Below are 26703 nucleotides of genomic sequence, written 5' to 3'. Positions count from 1 at the left end.
TCATAGGCAGTGGCTCAACCTGCTGAACCGCAGTGCTGGCCCCTATTTTTTTATATCGGTCTATGACCAGCATTGATTGTCAGAGTACGTGTACTTCTTCCTCCTCATTCCTGAGTCCTCTGGCCTCTGGCACAGTTTCCCCTTTGGGAAAAAGATGAAGAAGATGATGATAATAATATAAAAAATAAGCTGCCACATACCAGGCTCTCAGTGCTTTATATGTATTCTAATTTAATCTTCTCAATAGTGCTACGAAAGAGGTGCCATAATTATTATCCTTGTTTCCAGAAGGAGACTTAAGGTCATAAATATTAATTAACTTTGTCAAAATCACATAGCCAGGATTTCCCCCACGAGCTGGGTGTGGGGAGGTAAGTACCAGTCCCAAGTTAAGACTGCTTCTTCATCCACCCATATCTTGCTTGTGCTCTCTCAGTCTGTGTTCTCCTTTCCCTTTTTCTCTCTGTTCTTTGCAGGCCTCTCTTCATTAACCTAGACCTCATTCATTGCTCAGGGCTTCTGTCATTGACACAGGCAGGAGGAGAATGCCCAAGAAGGCCCTGAGCCTGGACTGGCTGCAGCGCTAGGATTCTAGCCCTGTTTCCCCAGCCTGTGCCAGCAACCGCCTGCCCTTGACCAGTTCCCGGTGCCCTCCTTGTCTTGCCCCTTAAGAAGCTCTAACTGTCAGCTCTGACAGTTTCACCCTCCCCTGGCCACCTTCTCCAACCCCCAGGGTTCCCACTAAGTGTTGGGTAAAGCGCTGGAGGCTTTGGAGCCAGAAGCTCTTGAAGTGCAAATGACAATTGTGATGAATTTAATAGCAATCCAGCTCAGCAGAGGTTCACCTCTGGCTCATGGCAAGCTTCCACCTTCTCTCTGAAGTCATTTGTTTCCTTTTTGCCTTTCTCCCCACTTTGTGGAGCAGAAGAGAATGTACAGTTAGGAGTCACGAATCCTTTTGAGCCTTTAATGTTCTCTGACTAAGATCTTGTTGGTGCTGTTTTTTGGCCTCTTCTTCAAGGACAGTGTAAAGGGGATCCCAGGGGCTCCTGAAGGTGGGACTGGCTACTGCATGAGATTGGGGCTGTCTTTGGCATGCCTGGGCAGTGGAATGGGCCAGAAAAGTGCCCAAGCGTCTTGAGGGATCAGGGCTGTATCCCTTTCCCTAACTAGCAGTGCGTGAGGATCCCCAGGCTTTCCATGGTGAACTTGAGCAGATGCACAGTTCACAAAAGCGTGCTGATGAATTTACTTAAGGACTGTGTGTTAGTAAGTCCCTTTTGGATAATAGTCTAACCAGATAGATGAGCTTTCAGAGCCATAATTATTCTGGCCCATTTATATTAGCTCTATTGAGCCTAGTCTCAGAAAAATGTTAATACTGACTTTCATCAACAGAAGCTGCTTTTATCCTTATGTCTGTTCCTAAGCTGCATCCATTTGTCATAATCTTTCATCATGTGGTAAGCACAAGTAGGAGTTGAAGCATCTTTTCTCCCATACCACAAAAATTACTGCCCTAATGGTGTTTAAAATCTAAATTACACAGCTAGCAACCTTCCCAAAACAGTGCAAATGGAGTAGAGGTGGGAGTGGTTATATTCCAGAGCCTGGGGTATAGGCAGGTTTCCTGATGCCCTGAAATTTTGCCCCTCCAACAATGTTTGTGTCAGTTAGTGTCCACCCTGGAAAGGTTGGATTGTGTGTATTAGAGAAGGATCTTGAGCCAGCCTTCCTCCTGGCCTCTGGGATGCCACATGTCAGGAGGAGTGTAGAGGCCAAGGGGGCTTGGTTGTGTGGTACAGGCCTTCACAGCGGTGCTGCGGGGCAGGCCACAGTGTCGCAGTTACGATGCTGCTTGGGATACCCACATCCCATATCAGAGTGCCTCGTTCAAGTCCTGGCTATTGCACTTCTGATCCAGCTTCCTGCTAATGTGCACCCTGGGGGACAGCAGGTAATGGCTCAAATACTTGGGTCTCAGCTACTCATGTGAGGGACCCAGATTGGGTTCTGGACTCTTGGCTTTGACCTGACAGTTGCGGCCATTTGGGAGTGTGAAATGGCAGATGGAAGATTTCTGTTTAGAAAAAAAAAAAAAAAAAAAAGAATGTTGAACATTGAAGATGGTAGTGGAGCCATTGGAAGGAGCACAGGCCCTTCATCAGCTCCCTATTACTATTTACAATGGCAATTTGACCTTTTTTGAGCTTTGTCTCCTTGTTTATAAAGCTGCTGGTACCTCTCAAAGTTAAATGTGATTTTATATATATGTGTGTGTGTGTATATAGCACCTAGCATTGGAACAGGCACAGTGTGTCAGTAAATACCAGTTGTTGGTTTTAGTGTGGGAGTGGCTGCTTGTATTGTTTAACTTGGGACTGTGTCAGAGGGGCTCATGTCCAAAATGTTGCCCCAGCAGTCTGTCTGTCAGTGCCCATCACCCTGCCATTAGAGGTTTATTCACTCTTCTGGGTCTCGAAAGCTTTGGTATTTAATACTCTGTTATGCAGGTACAAGTACAAGGAAGTGTGACGTGGTAAGCTGTTGTCAGCTAACACCTTAGCTGGCATTTCTTGCCAGTCAGCTGAGAGGAAATTGATATTTGGAGTGGTGGTGATGAGAGAAGGGAGTGCTGGGGCTGTATCCTGGAAGGAAGCCCTGGGAATCCAGCTGGGAAGGCACCAGAGCCTGGGATTTGCCTCAGAGCTGACCAGAGTCTGGCCTGCTTCTCTAACTTCTTGGTCCTCTCTCCAGTTCAGGAACTGCCTGGGCAGAGGCTGTCTCTGGCCCATGGAAGTCTTCACTTGGGAAAGGGGAGGTGCCAAGGTGATCTCATGGCCTTATTTCATGCCACAAAAATGAGCCCCAGGTACAACCACCAGGATTCCCAACCAAGAAAGAAACACAAAATTTAGTCAGAATTCATGTGTGAGAATTGGAACCAGGCAGGTCTGGATTTAAATCTATGTTTTTCTGGACAGTGTGATTTTGAGCAGACCATATATGAACATGGGAATAATAGGATGTGCTTCACAGGTGAGACTTAGAAGAATTGAGTCATGGAAGGCAGTTTAACCCAGTGCCTGATGAGGACTTAATGAATGATCACTTGCTGTGAACTTTATAACCATGTCCTCATGGTGCCACTTTTCCTCAAAGCCTTTTCTGGAACCCTTCCCCTGAGTGCAGGGCCTATCCTGTGTGTTTTCCTATCACTGAGCCTCTTTCAGTGCATCTGAGTCTTTGGACTTGGAGGGTGGGAAGATGGGATCTGGGCAAAGTATTTAAAGTTGCTCAGAACCAGAACTAGTGACGAAGGGGAGCTGATCAGATGGGTTTTGTATGCCCCATCACTGAAAAGTGAGTGTAACGTAACATAATGACACATTTGTTTGTGTTTTAAAATTGGGTTCAAAGATGATATCACGGGCCGGCGCCGCGGCTCAATAGGCTAATCCTCCGCCTAGCGGCGCCGGCACACCGGGTTCTAGTCCCGGTCGGGGCGCCGGATTCTGTCCTGGTTGCCCCTCTTCCAGGCCAGCCCTCTGCTGTGGCCAGGGAGTGCAGTGGAGGATGGCCCAAGTCTTTGGGTCCCTACACCAATGTAGGAGACCAGGAAAAGCACCTGGCTCCTGGCTCCTGCCATCGGATCAGCGCGGTGCGCCGGCCACAGCGTGCCGGCCGCGGCAGCCATTGGAGGGTGAACCAACGGCAAAGGAAGACCTTTCTCTCTGTCTCTCTCTCTCACTATCCACTCTGCCTGTCAAAAAAAAAAAAAAAAAAAAAAAGCCGGCGCCGTGGCTCAATAGGCTAATCCTCCACCTTGCGGCGCCGGCACACCGGGTTCTAGTCCCGGTTGGGGCGCCGGATTCTGTCCCGGTTGCCCCTCTTCCAGGCCAGCTCTCTGCTATGGCCAGGGAGTGCAGTGGAGGATGGCCCAGGTGCTTGGGCCCTGCACCCCATGGGAGACCAGGAAAAGCACCTGGCTCCTGGCTCCTGCCAGGATCAGCGCGGTGCGCCGGCTGCAGCGGCGGCCATTGGAGGGTGAACCAGCGGCAAAAGGAAGACCTTTCTCTCTCTGTCTCTCTCTCTCACTGTCCACTCTGCCTGTCAAAAAAAAAAAAAAAAAAAAAAAAAAAAAAAAGATGATATCACGAGACCAGAAAACATGGGATTTGGAGCCGGCACTGTGGGGTAGTGGGTTGAGCTTCTGCCTGTAATGCCAGCATCCCATGTGGGTGCTGGTTTGACTCTTAGCTACTCCACTTCTGATTCCCTTCCCTTCTAATACACCTGAGAAAGCAGTGGAAGATGGCCCAAGTCTTTGGGTCCCTACACCAATGTAGGAGACCAGGAAGAAGCTCCTGGCTGTTGTAGCCATTTGTGGAGTATACCAGTGAATGGAAGATTTCTCTTTTTCTCCCTTTATCTCTGCCTCTCCTTCTCTGTAACTCTGACTTTCAAATAAATAAATCTTTTAAAAAAACAGAAAACATAGGATGTTGCACAAGCGTTTGGCCTCCCTGAGGCCTGAAGTGTGTGGCTCATGGTTCATTGGTCTTGTTATAATCCTTCTTGAATCTATTTTGTAAACTTTGTTGGTGAAATCTAGAAAAAAAAATGACTTTCCCAGCCCCTGGCAGCAGAATGAACACTAGGCCTGCCTCTCATCTTCCCATTATCACCATCTCCTTTTTCTCTATCTGCTTCTGTTGATAATGAGAATGTTATCACTTTCTTGTAGCCACACCTGCCTGGAGTTAACTGGCTAATAAGTCCAGTGAAGTGTGAGTTGCAGTTTGAAGCTTAGATGTGTTTAGTTTGGCCCTCTTAGAATTTTAAAAATAAGAACATTTCACATTATATATATATATATATATATATGACATATTGTATTTTATTTAATACATAGATTATATATAATGCATAATGTACATAATGTATGTTTAATACATAAATATATATGTATGAATTTCCTTTTCTCTTGAAGTTGAATGCCTGGGTGGCAGCAGTGGACCTGCCGAGTAACAGCTTCTTTCCTTTGTACAGGCAGAAGGGCTCCAGTCCCCACAGTCCCAACACCTTCTGTTATTTAACTGGCTCCCTTCATTCACTTATATCTACCACTACCACCCCTAACCCCCCACCCCGCCCTCTGGAGGTGTTGTGCCCTTTGTGGTGCTGTGCGACATACTTCTTAGGTAATTTTATCAGTACTTTCTTAATTCCACCGTCTAGTACTTCTGGCAGGTGCTGGCCAGCAGGGTTGGGCTCTGTGTGCTTAATAGACAAGGTAGTCTTTGTTCTGAAATATGAGGTTAGTGCCTACCTTCAGCAAATCAGGTACTCTTGAGTTCACCACAGCTTAAGGCACCCAAAAGACACCCCTGCCTATGAGAGGGATGTTCATACATTTGTTCAACCCTGTCCTGGGCATGGGGATATAGTAATAAGAGAGTCTGACACAGTGCCTGGCCTCAGAAAGCTGAGCTGTTGGAAGTCCTTGATGTCCATATCCGCAGAATGAAGGGTGCTTCCTGCCAGTATTTTTCTATAGTCTCCCAAGCACACCTTCATGTGTACCAATTCTTCTTTTGAGCTCAGGTTTGTACAAACTTCAAATTGAAGGATAGGAGGGGTTTTGAGGCTCCAGGCTGTACCCCATTCTGACCTGCCTGAATGGAACTCTATTGTATAGTCACTGTTGGATATCACAGCACAGACTCATCTGACTTGTCAGTAATAATAATATCTACCATGTACCCCAGGCTACTAGTTTACAACACTTATCTAACATATGAGCTAGATGCTGTTGTTATTTCTACTTTTCAATGGAAACTGAGGCTTAGAATTTAGAGCAACTTTGCCAGAGTCAGAAGAAATTGGGATTCCAGTGTTGTGCTATCTGATGCAAAGACTGTGTTCTTAACTACTCTGCTGGGATTAGTGCTCCTCACAAACTTGGAGATGATTTGAAGGCATCTATTTGACCAAGATATTTTTCTTGCTAATCCTCAACAAGGTCTGCAGTTCTTCCTTCTATATTTTAAGCTTTTTTCTTTTTTAAGATTTTATATATTTGAAAGGCAGAATTATAGAGGGAGAGAGAGAGAGAGAGATCTTTATCTGTTGGTTAACTCCCGAAATGGCTGCAATGGCCAGGGCTGAGCCAGACCAAAGCTAGGAGACAGGAATTCCTTCTGGGTCTTCCATGTGGCTGGCAGAGGCCCAAGCATTTTTGCTGTCTTTCCAGGAGCATTAGCAGGGAGCTGGATCAGAAGCAAAGCATTTGGTACTCGAACCAGTGCTCAGATGCAATGCTGGTGTCAAACAGGCGGCAGCTGTTAACCCACTGTGCCATGACGCTCACCCCCATTTTATGCTTTTATTTCTTGTTAAACATGAAAATTCTAGAAGGGACTTTACTTTGTCATCACCAACACCTTAGCACCTTAACTTTTCCTCTGATAGCGAATTAAATATCAGACACCATGGGAGCCCCTGTCTGGAGCCGGGGCACTGCTTGAAGAGAAGCATGCATTTATTACATCTCCCAGGCATGGTTAGAATTGGTAGGAGACCAAAATGAGATCTATATAAAGTAGTCAGCATATGTTTATGCTCATTGGAGGAATTGAAGAGGCATTAGGAGTTGGAGGAAGGCTGGTGATGGGGAGGTAGGAGGGCTGAAATAACCTCTCGGTGTTCTAACGTGGGCTCTCCTTGTTCCCCAGAGCTCTGGACTCCTGTGTTTCCAGTTTCCTGAGAGAGGCCTTACTGCTTTTAGGTGGAAAAAGGAAGATGGGAAAGTTGGGAAGGAGCAAATGAATGACACTTTGTATCATTTCTTTTCATTCCTGCATCTCTTTCCTGAGCTCATGTGCTGCACAGACACCATCTTCTTTATCCTCTGTGTTCTTAGAGTGGGAGAAAGTAAGGTGGATAAGTGGCTTCCAACCTGGAAGTCTTCCTTCCTTAGCCTCACTGAACCTCAACTGTCTTACTTGCACCTTTTCCTCCATGGTTTGAAATGTACCAAGAAGCATTTGGGCCATATAAGCCCCCTAGGGAGGTTGCCAGGGCTATGCTGTGCCCCACTCGGCTGTTGGGAACCACTAGGTTCTTGGCTACCAGCTTGTGTACATCTGTAGTAACCATTGGAGGCCTTCTTCTTCTGCTCATATATGTGCTGCTTTTGTATACATATCATTTTTTATTGTGAAAATAGTAAGAGTTTTAAATATTTAACAGTGTATATATAGTAGCATGTCAAGTAAAAAGTACATAGCTTGGGGCCAGCATTGTGACCCAGTCAGTTAAGCCACCGCCTACCATGCTGGCATCCTCTGTCAGAGCGCCAGTTCAGGTCCTGGCTGCTGCGTTTCTGATCCAGCTCCCTGCTAATGTGCCTGGGAAGGTGATGGGAGATGACCCAAATACTTGGGTCTCTGTCACCTCTGTGGGAAACCTGGATGGAGGTCTTTTGGCTTCAGCCTGGCTCAGCCCTGGCCATTGTGACCATTTGGAGAGTGAGCCAGTGGATGTAAGATCTATCTCTGTCTCTTCCTTTCTCTCACTGTGCCTTTGAAATAAATGTCCAAAAAAAAAAAAAAAGTAGATGGATCTTTGTTTGACTTTTTTTTTTTTTTTTTTTTTTTTTTTTGACAGGCAGAGTGGACAGTGAGAGAGAGAGAGACAGAGAGAAAGGTCTTCCTTTGCCGTTGGTTCACCCTCCAATGGCCGCCGCTGCAGCCGGCGCACCGCGCTGATCCTGGCAGGAGCCAGGAGCCAGGTGCTTTTCCTGGTCTCCCATGGGGTGCAGGGCCCAAGCACCTGGGCCATCCTCCACTGCACTCCCTGGCCATAGCAGAGAGCTGGCCTGGAAGAGGGGCAACCGGGACAGAATCCGGCGCCCCGACCGGGACTAGAACCCGGTGTGCCGGCGCCGCAAGGTGGAGGATTAGCCTATTGAGCCACGGCGCCGGCTCTAAAGTAGATGGATCTTAATGTCTTCTTTTGGTAACCTTTCCCAAGTATGTTTTCTTAACCCTCTCAAGATAGTGTACAATCCTTATGATTATACAGAATGCTACAACAGGCTGTGTTCACTAAGCCATGCCGTCTCACCGTGGTTTTGAGGCTGACTTTGTGTTGCAGGTGTCCGTTTGTGTCTGGAGAGGGGTAAAGAAAGTGCCACAGCAGACGATTTACCTTTTGCTTCCTGGAACGTGTGGTGCAGTTCATGCCCTGTGTTTTCTTTTCCCAGGAGTTTGCACTTACCAACCCAGAGAAGAGTGGCACTAAAGAAACAGAGAGGAAGGAAACCAGGGCAGAGGACGAGCTGGACACTGAGGTCCTGGAGGTGTTTCACCCTACCCATGAGTGGCAGGCCCTTCGACCAGGTACCATGCTCTGCCCTGTCTTCACGAGACACACCAGGATTCAGACTAAGTGGGTCCTTTGTCTTCGTGGAGCTGCTTTGCAGAGGCGGCTGCTCTCTGACCTGCGGGAATGGAACAGTGTGGTGCGTTAGAGCGGTGGCTGCTGCGGCAGGCCTCAGAGACCCTCATTCTCCAGCAGGACCGAGACTGCAGCATCTGAGTGCCCTGGAAGGAAGGCAGGTGGTGGGTGGCCGTGCTTTCCGAGCAAGTGATTGAAAACTTTCTTTCCTTGCACTTCTGAAGCACAGGAGAGGCAGTGACATGTGCCTTGCTCTGCAAATGCTATTTTCAGCTCTGCTGCTCGGCTCAATGCTGCTGAAATATTGTTCACAGGAGAGTCCTGAGCGTCGGTGTGGGGCGGGAGTGTTTTCTTGTTCAACCTGTGGCTGGGATTGGGCTGGTCCTGGCCTGGTTTTTAAATGGGGCATTCTCAGAAGGAACTGCTTTCTAATTCTTTCGTGAACCTGGGCCCAGGGCTTAAAATAATAATGAAAATGGCCAGCAGTTGGAGAGTGTTTACAATATTCCAGTACTGTGCTTGGTGCCTCATGTGTGTAATCTTGTTCAGTCTTCACAATGGTAAGGATTGTTTTTATCTTTATTTTCAGTTGAACATATCGATGCTTAGAGAGGTTAAGTAATTTGTCCCATGTCATCCAGCTGACTCGTCCTCTGTCATTGACCCTGGAGCATGGATCCATTCTCCTCCCACTTCTCCTTCCCAGTTCCAGTTGTCCTTGGTCAGAGCCCACTATGCTGACACGTGGGACTGTTCTCAGGATTAGGCTGTTTGCATTCTGCACTGTGGCAAGGTAGATGGCAAACCCTGGCAGCTGGCACAGGCCAGTTTCATCAGTTCCTTGCCGATGTTCATCACCGTGTCCTCACTGCCCCCATTGCTGCTGTGCTGGCAGGGACAGCATTTGCTGTGCCAGCCAGCTTTCTGGTAGCAATATCACTCCTGCTGGGCTTGCATACGGGTAGTTGCTGCCACAGAAGAGTGATGAAGCACCAAGGAAGCCAAGTGAGAGCTAATGGTGTTAGAGCAGAGGGAGGCTTTAGGAACAGAGGCTCTGGATTTAGCAGATCCAACCTCTGGCTGTTCTCCCCCAGCTTCCCTGAGAACTGAGCCTCCCTGGCCCCTGGGTACTAAAACTAGAGGGACTCTAGTTTGGGGAGGGGAAGACATGGGCTATTCCCACTAGGTTTATGTGATATTGCTTGTATCACTTTTAAAAATTTTTAAATTTTATTTCAAAGAGTTAGAGGAGAAGCGGAGAGAGAGAGAGAGAGATCGATCGATCGATCAATCGATCAATCAAGAGAGATCTTCCATGCACTGGCTCACACACCAAATGGTCGCAATAACCTGGGCAGGACCAGACCAAAGCCAGGAGCCAGGAGTTTGATCTGAGTCTGCAATGTGGCTGCAGGGACCCAAGCACTTGGGCCATCTTCTGTTGCCCTCCCAGGCACATCAGGAGGGAGCGAGATTGAAAGTGGAGCAGCTAGGACTCGAACTGGCACCCATATGGGATGCTGGTGCTTTAGACGGTGGCTTTACCTACTGCGCCACAGTGCCAGCCCTGCTTGTATCACTTTTAACCAGGCAAATGCCTAGAGCAGGTGACTGATGTCTTGTTGCCTCCACTTCTTACCCTCTCTGTCCCTGTGATTGAGTCAGTAGTGCCCTTTAAGGCTTTGGTCCACATTGCAAACAGAACAAGGTTGATGGTTCTGACCTTGGGCCCTTGAGACAATGGAGCTGCTGTTAATGGATAAAGAAAAGACGCCCCCCTGTACACCTTGGGGAAGGAAAGTAGAGCTTATATGATAAAGGCAGGCCATGAGCTCTGAGAAGCTTCCAGAGAATTAGAGTGGAACATGGGTTTTTACATTTAACTGGTTGCTCTATTGACCTTACCCTCTGCATTGTACTTTTTGGAGAGAGTCCTTTTTAAAGCCTTCTGCACAACACTCCCTTGCAGCTGCCCCAAAGGCTGGTGTGTTGCAGTTGAGTATAGATACTAGGGACTTGCAGCTTGGAAATCAGAGCAACTCTGGTTCCAGTCCTGTCGGCTAAACTCCAAGAGCACTACTCCCCAAGAAGGACTGGTTCTGGGGAGGTTGGGTGAGGCTTGTTTGGGCCTTACTCTCAGACATGGCACCATAGATTGCAGGTCTGAAACCATAGAGTAGTCCTGTGGGAGCAGACAAGACATTTTTAGGCCCCACCACAGGACTTAGGTGTTTTGTTTGATGTGCTGTTAGGAAATTGGCCTCTCATTAGTCTGCATGGATAACTGGCACTTGTTTTCTGCCAGAATATAATATTTAATTCACATTCTGATGCTGCCCAAGAGCTTCTGGTACAGTTACCTAATGGTGAAAAAAAAATGTTGCCAGTCTGGAGAACTTCTCTGACAGGTAGATAGATGGGGAGGTAGCATAATTTAGTGATAAGACTAAAGACTCAGACTCAGCCAGCGCCGGTTTCAAACCCCAGCTTTACTAAGAAGGTGTTGGGCACATCACTGCATTCACTGCATCTTTCTGCTCTTTGGTTTCCTTGTTGGAAACTGCAGAGGCAGTTGTGTGTAGTGAGCTGGCAGATACAGAGCCCTCTGCCCAGTTCCTGATTGAGGACATAATGCAGTACAAAGCCATTCTAATTTTCAGAGGTAAATTCCCCACCTGCATCACCCCTTCAGGTTGATTAAGAAGTTGGATACCAGTGAGGGGACCATTAGTGTGCAGCCTTCCTGTCTCTCTGGCCTTGGGTGGGAGAGGGATTTTGGGGTACGAAGGAGACCCTTCTGTGGTCTAGACAACTTTCTCCCTGCCTCCTTCACTGTGGATTCTGGTAAAGGAACAGGGCTAATGGTGAGGAGAAGGGTTAGTAGAGAATTTTTGGCTTGAGAGACCCGGGTGAGGCACAAGAAGATGGAGGAATTGCTTTTGGGGATTTAAATAGAGCAGATTTAAACCAACAGTGAGTGACCCCAGTTCAGTGCCTTGTGTCCACTCAGGTCTCCAAAGGGAGGGCCATGGCTCTCTTTCCCTCCTGCTTCCAAGCAGGGGGTCCTAGGGTACATGGGCTGTTTTGGTTGTGGGTTGGGCTTATTTAAAGGTAATTTCCTGATTGCCTTGTCGCTGACTGGAACACCAAAATCCCAACTGGTGACTTGAGGGGTCTTTCTGCTAGGCCAGGGGGTGGATTGGGCTCCAGCCACTCAGCAGTGGAAGCAGCTGCAGGTCATGCTCCTGAATTCTGCCTTCCTCTGTCATTACTGTCAGCATCCTCATTGGATGGAAGTCACTTGTTCCCGGAAGTGATTTTTCTGTCTCTCTCTTGTGGTTTATTTTGGGATCCACCTCACCTTACGGAGGCACAGCAAGCATCTGAGTGTGGATTCAGCATCAGCTGTTCACAAGCAAGCCGAGGAAAACTGTTTGCTGGCAGGTCTTGTGGGTTTCGGGCAAGGAACTCAGGGATTTGTTCTGGGGTTGAGGACCCCTAAACACCTTTACACTTGTTAAAGAAACCTGGTCATAGCCAGATTCACTGTGGGTATTTCCTGAGATCCTACTTGGTGCCAGGTGCTTTACTTGTAGCCAGAGATAGAGATAATAGTCACATTTACTGAGCATCAGTGTTGCCAAACATCCTTGGAGGGCAGGTGCTATCATCACTCTGATTTTTACAGACAAAACTGAGTCTCAGAGAAGAAATGTCTTAGCTAACCAGCCAAGAAGTGGTAGAGTAGGATCTCAAACCTAGCTCTGTATGGCTCTAAGTCCCAGGTTGTAACCACTGTACCATACTTTCCTGCCCTTTAGTAGCTTAGAGACTCACAGAGGCTGTGGAGACAGTGAAGAAACCCACCAGTGTGTTTTCAAATGTCCTGATGAGCTGTTATGGGCTCAGTGAATGTATAAAGAACACTGTGGTTAAGGTCTGCCCTGGGCCTTTTTGGTTTAATTCTGAGTTCCTGGTAGGGCAGTTAATCAAATTCCAAAATGCTACTTCTTCCTATAGTTCCCTTTTTGAGCTGTGTGGGCTTGGTCAAGTTGCTTAGAATCTCTGAACTTTAGTTTCCTCATGTGAAAATAGGGATAAAAATATGCACAGAGCTGATATTAGGATGAAATAAGATAAACACATATCAAGTATTCTGCAGTGTCTGACACATATGATGTAGTCACTAAGTAGCTGTATTTGTCATTTGAAAAATATACCTTTGTTACCTCCGTTTTTTTTTTGTTTTTTTTTTTTTTTGTTTTTTTTTTTGGGGGGAGCTGATAGAGGGAGAGGAGGCAGGGGGGTGGCCTAGGCAAAAAACCCTCTGATATTGCTCAGGCCCATGTTGCATGAGGGCCCAATGCAGACTCAGGAAAGCATAACCTGGATCAAACCTGGGGCTCCTTGTTGACCTGATCTGACTTCAGGCGGCTGTGAGAGTCTCTGAAATATTGGCATTAACACAAAGAGCCCACTCGATGAAAGCACGCAGGAAGCTTGTGCAGCAACACGTTCATGTGAGGGAGAGGAAAAAAAAATTCCAAATCATCAACAACTGATGAGAGCAATCCAAGAATTATAGAGCACCAGCCATCTGGTCAGATCATTTCAGATCTGCACGAGCAATAAGAGGGAATTGAATTTTAAAAACCTCATTTATAGTAGACCAACTACTCTGGTTTCAAGTATTTAAGCGAGGAGTCTGATTTCCTGCAGGCCCTGGACATCTGTCTGAAGGAGCACCTGACTCTGGCTGGGTGACTCTGAGGACTGTCTTTGCTGAGCCTTTGACCCTCTGAAGCTTTGGAGGGACTGTGTGGTTTTCCGATCATCTGACACCAACGTGATATTCAGTTCGGTTCAATTCTGATACTGTCTAATGAGGATTTGTGTCACGTAAAGTCACGTAAGACTGCCCATTTTCAGATGCCATTCCCAAGTCCTGGGCCACCTGTACTTCTCACTGAGCAACTGTAAATCAAGGACTCCCGCAACCCCATGCTTAGGTTTGAGAATTTTCTCAAAACACTCAAAGAGCTCAGGAAAATAAATTCACACCTTACAGTAAAGAATGCAATCAGGAATAGCCAAAGGGAAGAGCTGCATGGGGTGATCTGTCAAAGTGGCCGTGGGGGCTGGCAAATACAGCTTTCACATGCTCTCCAGGTGCACCATCCTGCCAGCACTTCCACGTGCTGGCACCCTCAAGCTCAGGTGGGTTTCAGGAAGCTCTTTGAACCCCATTGTTGATGATGTTTCATTATGTGGGTGTGACTGATTAAAGCACTGGCCAGATGACTGATCTCAGCCCTCAGCCTGTGCTTCCTCCCCAGAGATCAGAGTTGGGGAAGTGGGGAGGGGGCTGGAAGTCCCTGGCCTCTAATCATTGGTTGGTCTTTCCAGGTACCAGCCCCCGTTCCAAAGCTGCCTGGAGGCACTATTGAGAGTTATGTTGTTAGCATGAACTCAGATGTGTTCTTTATGCTTTGTTATGAATTGTCATAAAAGACATGCCTGTCAGGAAATTACTAGGTTTTTAAGACCACTGCACTAGGGACAAAGACCTTCAAAAGTTTGTGGAAAATGGAATTCAAAGTTATTTGTGATTTTCCACAGTTTTTTTTTTCTTAGGCCCCTCATATATATTTTAATTATATCAGAGGCTTAATTGAAGTGAGATTAAGGGGGAAAGTTTCCAGTGCCTTCTGCCCCTCCCCAGCTCCATGCTTGGGAGGTAGATGATCATTTCTCCATCCCTTAGGCTGGATGGGTCATCCTGACTGATCACTGATTCCCAGAGTGGTCCCCGAGAATGTGGCCTCTTCTGTCTCCTCCTCTACGTGTGTGCATACGCATACATGTGTGTTTGCCTATGAGGGGTGTTTGAGAGCAGGATTGGCAGTAAAGGGCAGCTTATACCTAAGTCATCAAAGTGGGGTTAGAGGGACTTCTTGGATCCCAGCAGGAGGAAATGGCTTGCAAGAGGGGTATAGCCAGGTGGCTCTGTGAGATGGTCTCTTACTGGCTCAAGGGCAGTGCTAGGAAGGCAGGGTAGTAGCTGGGTAGAGCAGCCAGTGTAGTGTTGCCTCATGATCTGTCTCCTTTCTGGGTTCAAGTTGCTATCCCCAGCATTTTTTTTTTAAGATGTTTATCAGAGCTTATCCTTAGTGCTGGCTCCTTCTGCACAGTGCTTTCCTGCTTTGAGGCCTTTCAGTTCTCTGAGACTTGGGATTCAGTTCTCTGAATCTTGGGATTCCCTGAGAACTTTGTTCCTCTCCTACCTATACTTTTGGTCCCTTTGTTCCTATCACTGTCACTCTGCCAGCTTTGTTAAGTGTTCTTCACTCCACTCTGAGCATCTGCTTTGCTCCTTGGTAATGCAGGCTTATCAGGGTGAACCATTTGGAGATGGCAGGATGTGAGGCCACTTGCAGCCCCATAGAAACAGTTTCTGAGGCTTCTCATTACCATGCACTAGAAGAGAAAGGATGGGGCACTGGAATTCATGCAGGCCCAGAGATTCTGCGGGGGCGGCTTAGAACTCTTCATTTCAGATCTCATCTGTCATGTCGGAAGGTCTCTTCATGAGCCTCCCAGAGTGGCTGACTGTTGTCCCCAGCAGCAAAGTTCCACATGTCCCAGGCCACTGCCAAGGCCAAGACTACTTTATAGCCATCTGGCTGAGCTCTTTGCTGGCACCAGATACCTGGGCATCTCTGCTCAAGGATTGGCACAGGCCAGAGTCCAGTTTACAGTCTGTAGATTTGTCAGGTGATAGAGAGCAGCTGTTGGCCATCCTCATTTAATACCTATTTGAATGCTTAATACTCACCCTGAGGCCCTCGTCCTCCCTTTCCTTTCTTCCACCTACCTGTTCTCTTTGAGGTATAATCAAGAATACCTAGGCGAGTGGCATAGTGTCACCTTCCAGAAGTTGGGACACCTGAAGTGGCTGAGGTGAAAACTTAGAGTACATAGGGATGATAGAAAACTTGCGAAAACAGTCCCAGTTCTCAGGCCCAGGTCTTGGCTATAGTTCAAGTTCAGAGAACATGTATAGCTCTGACTTCCCTTTTTTCTCCAACATTGGGCTCAACTCCTGGCCAAGAGAATACAGCCCAACTCCAGGGTTTGGATTAATCAGGGCTGGGGATGGCTTTCAAGTGCTGGCCTGGACCTGAGATGAGAGACCCTTTTCCAGAACCTGCTACATCCATGGTTTTGTCAAAACACTGGGAATTGACCTGGAACTTAAGGGGAGATAATATTTGACTAGGGAAGAGGACAAGGTGGGAAGCAAGAGGGAGAGGGAGTATGTCTGCTTGGCTGGAGTGGTAAGGGTGTGTAGAGGAATAATGGGCCATTGGTAGTTGGCAGCATCTACTCTGTCAGAGATGGGGGGTAGTGGGCGGGAAGGGAGATAAGGAGGAGAACTGACAATCCAGTAGATACTAAGATATGAAAGTGAGTGTAACCTGTGAGCCTGTCATGGAGTCCAACCAGGGGCTGTACTGGCAGATGAGGAAAGGAAGAAAAATGATGTGAACTCCTGCATTCTGACAGAGTCAGGAAGTGGAAGAAGAGAACTCAGATGGCATTGTCAGAGACAACTGGATCAACAACCTCATTTATTTTATATTTCTTCAGCATTCCAAGTATGGTGCTCCATGCTGGGGATACCTAGGTGGGCATGACAGAGGTCATGGACTTGGGTGTAGGAGGACTACCAGACGCAAGTGTGGCCGTGAAGGAAAGACTTCCCAAAGGCAAGATGCTTCAAGCCGAATGGAGAGAGCTTGTGTTTTTCTGAAGGCAGAGGGGAAATGACTCAGTGGTGATGGAGAGATTTAAATCCCCAGAGAGGAGAGCGTTTGATGGGGCAAAATTATGTAGGTAGCAGATGAAAGTTCTTGGCCTCATAATTGTGTTGAGCCTTAGAAATTAGAGGAGAGACTAGAAGGAAACATGGAAAGGTTGGGGAGATGCAGAAGGGAACTGAGGAAGCCTCTCTTGGACATCTTTGATTCTCTGAGCAAACCTGATGGTGGGCTTCTGTCTTTGGTAATGAAAGAGAAGGACTTGAGAAAGGTGCTTGAGAAATGAAAGGTTAGGAAGAACCTCTCTGGGCAGGGTGCTTGAAGAATCAAGAGGTCAGAACTAAACATCACCCGGCATCAGGAAGGACCCAGCTGACATTGGACAACTTGATTTTGTAGTGGGCCAGGACTGGGGCTTTCATGAGTTTTCAACCTCTCAGGTCCCTGGACAGTGTTTACATGGACAGAGGGAAAGGTGGAGTCTGAGGAATGATGGGCAGATCATTCCAGGAACCCGTGTTCCCACATGGTATTGGTGGGGGGGACCTTTGTCTCCGCTGTCTGTGGGGCTTTGTGGAAAAGAAGGTCAGGGTTTTGGCAAGCTGGAAGCCGTTTGGAACTTGTACCAACCTTCCCTCTTCTGGAGAAAGGAACATGTAGGGGACTCTCTGAGGCCCCTGGTGATGCCCAAGGTCAGGATGTGGGTGCACCCATTAGTCACTGATCTGGCAGGCCTGGAAAACAGTCGAGAGAGGCAGGGCTCTGCGTACAGGAGCATCCCAAGCCTTCTCTTGTTTGTGCTCTGGTCAGACTGATTTTTTTCTGCGCATGTTGAGGTTTGGTTTTGTTCCTTCATAAACTCATAGGTTGTTGGTCTTGCCTTATTTCCCATAGTATGTTGATTTGGGCAAACAAAGATTGAGTTTTATTTTAATTTCTTTAATTCCCAGAATAGTCTGTTTATGGTTTGTATAATGCAGTTGTTTGGAAGGACAGAACCATTTCTTTGGATTAAAAAGTTTTCAGATTTGATTACCTGTGGCCATAATTAGTTTATCTGGGCAGAGGTGAGTTTTTATGGAATAGTAATAAGAGCATGCTGTATTTGTAAAGTTCCTTTTGCCTAAGGGGAAAAAAAAAACTACCCCTGCTCTCTGGCCCAGTAGCCTTCCAAATGTTGCATAAACATCATCTTGTTCATCTCCATTCCATCATCTCCTGGTTTTGCCAGCTCAGGCTTTTAGACAGAAAGGGAGGGAGTTGTCCTAAATTTGTAGGCAAGAATGGCACAGGCAGAACAGAACCCAGGAATCCTGTCCTGGTAGTTGAATGGGGAAGGGAGGAAAGGAACATCCTTTGGGAGATCCCATTTTGCTGGTACTCTGTGTCTATTATAGAAAAGAACCCTCGGCCGGTGCCGCGGCTCACTGGGCTAATCCTCCGCCTTGCAGCGCCGGCACACCGGGTTCTGGTCCTGGTCGGGGCGCCGTATTCTGTCCCGGTTGCCCCTCTTCCAGGCCAGCTCTCTGCTGTGGCCTGGGAGTGCAGTGGAGGATGGCCCGAGTGCTTGGGCCCTGCACCCCATGGGAGACCAGGATAAGTACCTGGCTCCTGCCATCGGATCAGCGCGGTGCGCCGGCCGCAGCGCGTCGGCCGTAGCGGCCATTGGAGGGTGAACTGGTGGCAAAGGGAAGACCTTTCTCTCTGTCTCTCTCTCTCACTGTCCACTCTGTCCCTCAAGATACCCCATGAGGGAATGGCTACATTTTCTCCTGGTCTCCGTTGGAGATTTCTCTTTTCAGATCTCATTGCTTTTCCTAGGATTTCCTCTCTTTCTTCTTAATATAGAAACTACAGTGTCATTACTGAAAGCAGTATTATTTAAAGTCTGTGTGGGAACAAAATAATATGACTGCTGGAGACTGTTGACATTAGGAGGCGGAAATTATTCAAGTGGATGCAGAATTATTCAAGCTGCCCGTCTTGGTTTCCTAGGTTAGATCTGAGGAGTAGATCCAGATGTCCTTAAACATGGTGGATTAAGTGACCCTGTGTGCCGTGTGATTTCAGGCTGTTAGCTGGCTTTAGATTCCCGCTGGGTTAGGTTGCAGATGGAGAGGCTGGGCAAATTGTTCCTTACAGATCGTTAACATTTCAACTTCCAGTATGTGATCAAAAAAGCTAGCAGAAAATATGTTGGAGATAGGTATAGCATGGTTGATTTCAAAGGGGAGGGACTCTTTCTCTTAGAAATATGACAGTAATGGGGTAGCCAGATGGTATGTTTGATTTACAGGAGTTCCTCTTAGTGACAGTTTCGGGGGTGCACTTAGGGAGTGAAGAAAAGTAAGAGGAAGACAAATCAAAGGAAGGTGAAAACTTTTTCACCTTTTTACTGCATCATCTGACCCTGCTCATACATGTCAATGACAATCTTGTTTTTATTGTAGCTTATTTAACAAAATGCTCTTTTCCTCCCTCTCTCCCTCTTCCTCCCCCCTACCCCCATTCCCATTCCTTCTGCTCTTCTCCTGTTTTTCCTCCATTACATTCTGTCTGCTTTGCCTCTTCTCCTCCATTGGTGTAGTGGCCTCTACCTGCAGTTGAGTGGCAGGTGGCCGTATGGACAGACAGAGGTGTATGTAGCTGTGGGGATATTTTCTCGATTCTGCCAGCATCAAATAAATGACTTCCAAGCCAATCCTTCCAGCCACGTATTTCGCTGATCAGTCAGAATGAGAAGAAAAACACATTAGCACTGCCAGAGAGGGGATTTGGGGAAAATCAAGTCTGTGGAACTGAGTGATCTAAAGTCATAAGCATTAAAAACAAATCCCAGAGTACAGCTGGAGTTCTTCCCAACCTGTCTCCCAGAGCCCAGTCCCTTTCTCTCTCTCTCTCTCTCTCTCTCTCTCTCTCTCTCTCTCTCTCTCTCACACACACACACACACACACACACACAAACACACATACTGTGCTGTATGAATCACACACACACACATTGGTTGCTGTATGAATCACACACACATTGTGGTTGCTGTATGAATCTCACACACACACACACACACACACACACACAGCGCTTGCTGTATGAATGGCTTGTGGAGCTGCATGCTGACAAGAAGGCACCAGCCTGTATTGCCCATCATCAGATATCTCAGTGTGACGTGGAAAGGATGCGATCCTTGGCTGGTGTGTTTTCTTTGTTTTAACCTGTGACCTCTATGTCTGCATACACTCAACAAAGACTTGGATCACTGGAGTTAAACACATTGTACGCTTGTGTATTTCCCTTCTGCCTAGAACCAGTTTGGAGTGAGGTCTCTGGAGAACAATGGCCCCTTCTTTGTCCTTAGGCCAGGAAGGTACTTCTTATTAGGAGGAAGCATTCTTCTGGTTGTATGGGCAAAAATGTTTAAATTACAGTGGAGCAGTTTGTCTCCTTCAGAACAAAGACAAAGTCCAGAATGCCTGTTTTTCAGTGAGACATGTTTTTCAGAGAGGGAACAGTCAGAGGGCCGAGCCCAGGCTGTATTTTGGCATTTAGCTGTTGTAGTTCCTTGAATACAGTGGACAACGGAGTGTTGTAGTCAGTCTATCAGGGTCTCATGTTGCAGCTGTGGTTTGTTTTGTTTTAACATCTGAGTGGTTTTGGACAAGTTACTTAGTTTCACTAAGGTTTTTCTTAGAGGTTTTTTTATTTTATTTGAAAGACTGAAGAGAGCTCTTCCATCTGCTGGTTTGCTCCCCAAATGCCTGCAAGTGCCGGGACCAGGCCAGGCTGAATCCTAGACTCAGGAACTCCATCTGAGTCTACTAGATGGGTGGTAGGAACCCAGGAACTTAGGCCATCTGCTGCTTGCCAGGTGCATTAGCAGGAAGCTAGTTCGGAAGCTGGAAGTAGCCTTAGCATTCCAGTATGTGATACAGGTGTCCCAAGCTGCACCACAGCACCCACCCCAATTCCACTAAGGTTTAATGAACTATCCTCACCTGTAAAATAAGGCTAGTGATACCAACCTCAGAGGGTTATTTTGAGTAGTAAGGTAAATATGAAGCATTTAGTGTGGTACTAGGTGCATAGTAGCATCTCAATAAATGTTAGCTGCTGTTTCTGTTGTATACCTCAGCCTGAACTGAGGTATGATCTGCAGCATAACTGACCAGTGTTCATCAAATATATCTAAGTTAAGAAAGACGAAGGCTGAAGGACTGTCATAGGTTGGAGGAGACTAAGGAAACGTGACAATGAATACAGTATGTTGCCTGGATTCGATTCTGGAACAGAAAAAAAGTAGTAGAAAAATGGATGAAATAGTTTAGCTACTATTAGTATATCAATGTTAATTTCTTAATTTTGATAATTTCTGTAGTTATGTAAGATATTAATATCCAGGGAATTTAATGAAGAGTATATCAGAGCTGTGCTTTTTTGAGCAACTTTTCTGTAAGTCTGAAGTTATTTCAGGAGCTAGTGTTTTGCACAGTGGTTTACCTGCCACTTGGGATCTCCTGGGTTCAAGTCTCAGCTCTGTTTGCTTTTTTATTGTTATTTTTTAGATTTTATTTATTTGAAAGAGTTACACACAGAGAAGGAGAGGCAGAGAGAAAAAGAGAGGTCTTGCATCCACTGTTTCACTCCCCCAGTTGGCTGCAATGGCCAGAGCTGTGCTGATTTGAAGCCAGAAGCCAGGAGCTTCTTCCGGGTCTCCCATATGGGTGAAGGGGCCCAACGTCTTGGGCCATCTTCTACTGCTTTCCCAGGCCGTAGCAGAGAGCTGGATTGGAAGTGGAGCAACCAGGACTTGAGCCAGCACCCATATGGGATGCTGGCACTGCAGGTTACAGCTTTACTGCTACGCCATAGCACTGGCCCCCCAACTCTATTTCTGATTCCAGCTTCCTGCTAGTGTGCACTCTGGGCAGCAGCAGGTGATCCTGCCACCTGCATGGGAGACCCCAGTGGAGTTCCTCACTTCTGTCTTTGCCTAGCCCCACCCCGACTGTTGTGGGCATTTGGGGGAGTGAACCAGTGGGAAGTTCTTTCTTTGTCTGCCTTTTGAATAAATGCAAATAAATCAATTAATAAAAGTTAAATATGTATGTAAAATTATTTCAGAAAAAATGTTAAAATAAGTGCATGTCCAAGTGGCCTTTTAGGTAAAGAAGAAACTGACCAGGGTGTAGCCATTCCTCTCGCACAACAGGTAGCACCTAGTTTGGTCTCACTGCCCATGTCAGCGTGAGGGCTCTTACTGAGGGCTTACTTTAGCCCCTATGAACCTGCTGCACCTGAGGCGCAATCTACTCTAGGCAGATGATTGGCAAGGTAGCAGAGCAGACACCCAGCCCAGGTGTGGTCCTGCAGCAGTGCCATATAGCAACTCGAGAGGAGGCCACTCATTTGGCATTGGGACTCTGCAGGGCTGAGTGATTGGGGCACTTGTCTCTGTCCCTTGGATTATAAATGAAATTCTGTTTTATCCCTTTATCTAAGCAGCAGTCACTATGGCAATGTGTTTGTGGATTGCAATTCTTACCCCTACGCTCACTGTTTGATCATCCAGAAGAAAGAAAAATAGGTTCAAACCTAGCTTTGCAATAATTTATTATTTTCTTTCCTGTTTTAAGTACCTTGCTTTTGCACAAAGCAAGTATTTTGCTTGCTTTTCTTGAGCATAAAAGGTACTTGTGCTTTTCTTGTGACTGATGTGGCCATCCCTGTCATGCTAATAGCAAGGTTTGTAGAAGAAAACCATCATTATCATTGGGAGAATTTGAGTTTTGTAGTTTTTAGTTTTGCATTGAAGTCAGCTGTGGGGGGGGTGGTCTGCAAAGTATAACATCTTCCATTCTAGCATACATCTCCCTTACAAGTGTTTACCCTTGAAGCCCATATTTTCTGAGTTAAAAAAAATCAATGCTAAAAAATGTTCTTTGTGTTTTAACTCAGTGGCTAAGGTGTACTGCTTTTTGCTATTGATTTACACATTTTATTGTCAGACCCTTGGGATGCATGTGCATTACTCAATACTGTGACAAATGGCTGGGCTTTGAATTATGTATTGTATTAGGAGGGAGTTCATAAACCATACTTTTCTGTAGGTTATTTTAGGCAGAAGAGTAGTGAACTGTCATTTCTCTTTGAGTCACATGTGACAAAAAAAAAAAAAAAAAAAAAGATGGGGACATTGATGACAGGAACAGTATCTGGCTCAAGTGGGGACAATGAACTACCCCTGAAAGCTTGTGAGTGCAGAGGCTCTGAGTGGACAGACATTGGGTATGGACCAGGAAGATTGGGAGTACCAGGGTCAGAGGAGAGAGAATCTGCCAAAAACCAAATCTTTGCTGCCACTGTGTATGGGCTCTGACCCCAGAGGCAAGATGGCCACCTGACCTGTCGTAGGATTTCTGATGCCTGAGAGTCCTGCACCCCACCTGGCCTTCTGCCCACCCGCCTCCCTCTCCCAGCACAGCCACTTGTGCTGATGGATATACAAACCCTTTGCAGACCGTCTGGCACCGCCTGGCTTGCAGAGATCATCTGTCTCTTTTGAATGAGCAACTTTATGTTTGCGGCTCCTTTTCCCTGCACGGAGACAAATTGCCTTGTGCTGGCTTCTGCCTTCTGATGGAAATGTTTACCTTCCCTAGGGAATGTCACCATTCTTTGGGGGTAATGTCTGCCTGTGCTTCCCACCCCTCCTGGGAGTGTGAGTCTGTGCTCAAGGGTGGGACAGGAGGAGGCAGCTGGTGGAGCGTGCACAATTGCCACTGGGGCAGCCATCTGCCAGTGTCGCGGCTCGCAGCCTGCCTCTGAGCAGGCTGCCGGGAGGGAGTGTCTGCACTTCAGGGCCTGCATGCATTATGCACAGCCCATTCCCTAAATGAGCTTTCTAAGTGTGTATAACTCCTTTCTACCCTATTCTTGTATGGCCTGCCTCAGGGCACTGTTCAGAATCTCCCCTAATTATGCTTCTAGTGCTGAGCATTTAGAGTTTCTGGTAATAACTGATTTTTTCTTTTTGGAATAGATTTCTAAAATTGCAGTGAAGGATTGATTTATGTTTATGGGAAGATTTACTCCTTACAGGGAAATTAACAATACTACATTGGTACAGTTTCATGGTGTTTTGACGTTATCAAAAGCCACAGTCTGACCCACCCCTGGCCTGCCCAGCTTTTCCCAGAATGGGCCCCTTATGGTTTGAGGAAGTTGTTGTAGGATTAGAATGAAATCTTGCTTCCAGTTGCAGACTAACACTTTCTCACATGCTCCCTGCACCCCTCCTCTTCACCTTCGCTTCCTGAGATGAGGGAGTTTTGTACATGCTGTGTAGAAAAAGAAGATGCATAACGTGATTCAGTCCTCGCCCACGGAGCGAAGACTCCTGCCATCCAGTAAGTGTTGGCAGGCAGGCTGTGTGTGTTAAGAGCACGTCCTGCCTCCCTGCCTCTGCTTCCCTATCCCTGCGCTGCTCCTCTCATTGTGTATGCCGTTGGGTGGAGTTTGGGGTGTCCAGCCTCTCAATTCTCCTGCTTTTCTTCCCAACCCTTGCTTCTCCTCAGTGGTTGGCCTTTAGTATCTGTAAGGAACAGAGGACAGTCACTCATATCCCAGAGACTTCATGATGACCCCTGGGAAGATTTCTAGTCCCAAGGTTGGTGTTTGAGTGATTGCTGTGTGCCTGTCGTGTCAAGTACAGTCAGAGCATGGTAGGGTGCCTCACTACCTTAAGCACAATAAACAACCTAGGGATCCATTCAAACAGAAAGTTGCAGTTCCCAGCAACCCACTCACAGGGTCTGGATTATAGGTGACTTTGGATCTGTCATTGCAGTATTGACTTGTGAAGGTCATTGAGGCCTCTAGGCTAGTGCTGGTTTGGTTATGCTGTTCAAAGTGAGTTACTGGTAACATTAGCCTCTCTTTTGCCCTCTCGTGGGGTAGGGAGGGAGCATTAGGTTCTAGAAAATTCTTGGCTGTGAAGACTTGGATTTTGTCGTCTTTTCACCTATCCCTAAATAAGTTAAAAGAACCCAGAAACCCAGAACAACAGAGTAAGAAGCAGAACAGAACTTTGGGGAAGAAGGCAATGAGAAAGATGCAGGAAGAAAAGAGGGAGCTATTGGCTCACCAATCTTTTAGAACAAGAGAAAATAGTACCTTCCTCAGCCTGGCTAGCCAAGGAGACAGTACTGGATGCACTGTTAGCACAGCCTAGAGCAGAGCCACGAGGCCCCTGCACTGTGCTCCCTGAGGATGTTTGTGCTAGCGCCAAGCCTCATGCCCACTCTTCAAATAGCCACACAGCTACAAAAATGCCAAAGGTCCTGTTACACTCTTGTAACAAAGAGACTGAGACGTAAGACATGGCTTGACCAGACCAGTTGTAGCTTCGTTGTAACATGGCCAAGGGGAAGCTCTTGTTTCAGGAACCCCTCCTGTGTAGATGTATTGGAGCTGAGCCTCTCCCTTCCAGGCTGGCCTTGGTGGACTTCCCTGCCCATTTGTGGCCTCAGCTAGCTGAGCTGCCAGCAGGTTCTGGAGCCTTCCCAAGCCTGCAGCAAACAGGGCTTGGCAGTGACAAGATCTGTTGCAGGGCTGCATTTATCGGACGTCCTTTAAAGTTAGCTTGCCTGTAGTCCTTAAGTGCCTCACGAGAGCCTCTTGAGGTTCTTGGCTTCCCTTGAACTTCATGCTTGTGCTGACTCCCACACACATTCCTGGATCTTTTCATTTTAACCATGGTTGGTGATGAATTGAGGGAGGGTGAGGATTTGCTTTCCTCTGCTGCAGAAGTGCAGTGCTGCTAATTTCATTCTTTGCACTCTGTCTTTGAGATGAGCAAAGTCCTCTGTGCCCGTGGTTAGTATTGCTGTGTTACTGGACTCTCCTGGCAAAAATTAGGCTAATGTCTCCAACGACTGCATTAGCCACTGAAATGAGGTTCTAAATTGAAGGTACTACACCAAGTCTCTCTCCGAGGTATCGCCTTCTTCTGGCTTTTATTATTCAAATTCATTCTCTCAATGATTCTCTGCAGACTGGCACGCTGGTTCAGTGCGTTGCCGCATTGTACTAGCTGAAAGGCAAGATCACCTTTTAAGAAGAGGGAGAAAGGAAGTGGGAAAAAAATTGCAAAAGATGAATGCCGTGGTGCAAAGAGTCAGCAGTTTATCTGTTCTAAAAGCTACGTGCTAGGTCTGTGTGCTGCCCAGCCTCAGAAAGGAGAGGAAGCAGTCCTAGAATAGGGTAAAGGAGGAGGAGGGAATGATGCCACTGCTTCAGTGGAATCTGGGCCTTACAGGTCCCCCACAGCTTCTTCCTTGTCCTTCATGTTTACTGAGCACCAGAAATATACGGCTAGGAGACCAAAGGCCAACAGGACAGGATGTTTCCCTGGAGATCTTGGTTTTATAGTTTCATTGATTTTTCCCTGTCTTGGGTATGTGCATGTGGGGAGGGCTGAGTGGAGGGTTGGCCCTTAGGATTTTTGTGTTCTATCCTGGAAGTAGGAGCCCTCTAGCAGTCAGATGTCTAGATAATTGAGAAATAACCTCCAAGACCATGTTTGTTTTTAAAATGCATATATATATATATGGCTTGCACTGTGGCATAGTAGGCTAAGCCTCTGTCTTTCAAGTAAATAAATAAATCTTTAAAAAAAATAAAAAACCTACCCAAATTTTACAGATGTAAAATTGACATTATGGTTCTGTTTTTCCAGTTGTTTTTACAAAACTGTTGTTATTGCTGTTCATACTATTTTGAGACTGATACTTTCCCTCTAGAAACAGAACATTTTAAAAAGTTAGAGCCTTTGACATTAATTAGATATACAGTGAACATTTTCTAGGTGTTGATCTTTAATATGTTCAATTGTGTAAGTTTACCAAATTATACTTAGGTGATTATTATTGTTTAACTTTTTATTTATTTGACAGGTAGAGTTATAGACAGTGAGAGAGAGAGAGAGAAAGATCTTCCTTCCATTGGTTCACTCCCCAATGGCCGCTGCAGCCGGTGCTGTGCCTATCCGAAGCCAGGGGCCAGGTGCTTCTTCCTGGTCTCCGATGCAGGTACAGGAGCCCAAGCACTTGGGCCATCCTCCACTGCCCTCCCGGGCCACAGCAGAGAGCTGGCCTGGAAGAGGAGCATCCGGGACTAGAACCCGGCGACCATATGGGATGCTGGTGCTGCAGGCAGAGGATTAACTAAGTGAGCCACGGTGCTGGCAATATTGTTGAACTTTTAAATGGTTTTTAGATTTCTGCTGTTGTAAATAATTCTTTAGAAAACATCTTTATATTTTTATAGACTCTCTCTGTTCTCTGTGTTCTTAGAAAGGATCTGACTTGTCTCTTAGATTATCTTGTCCAGTTTCTCAACCTTTTGTCTGGGCCATTTAGATAA

General features: G+C 46.7%; 1 protein-coding gene across 5 annotated transcripts in view; it reads left to right on the top strand.

Annotated features, from left to right (window-relative positions):
* SIL1 (SIL1 nucleotide exchange factor) overlaps positions 1-26703 on the top strand; it is a 276780-nt gene that overhangs the window by 96857 nt on the left and 153220 nt on the right. For all 5 annotated transcript variants that reach the window (XM_008255099.4, XM_008255096.4, XM_017341087.3 and 2 more), the window contains one exon: positions 8270-8405. In XM_008255099.4, the coding sequence (XP_008253321.1) occupies positions 8270-8405 (136 nt within the window). The remainder of the gene's footprint in view (positions 1-8269; positions 8406-26703) is intronic.

Source organism: Oryctolagus cuniculus, chromosome 6, assembly GCF_964237555.1.
Source record: "Oryctolagus cuniculus chromosome 6, mOryCun1.1, whole genome shotgun sequence".
Lineage (NCBI taxonomy): Eukaryota > Metazoa > Chordata > Mammalia > Lagomorpha > Leporidae > Oryctolagus > Oryctolagus cuniculus.
Note: the sequence above shows the minus strand (reverse complement) of the source record. Positions and strands in the feature narration are given on the sequence as shown.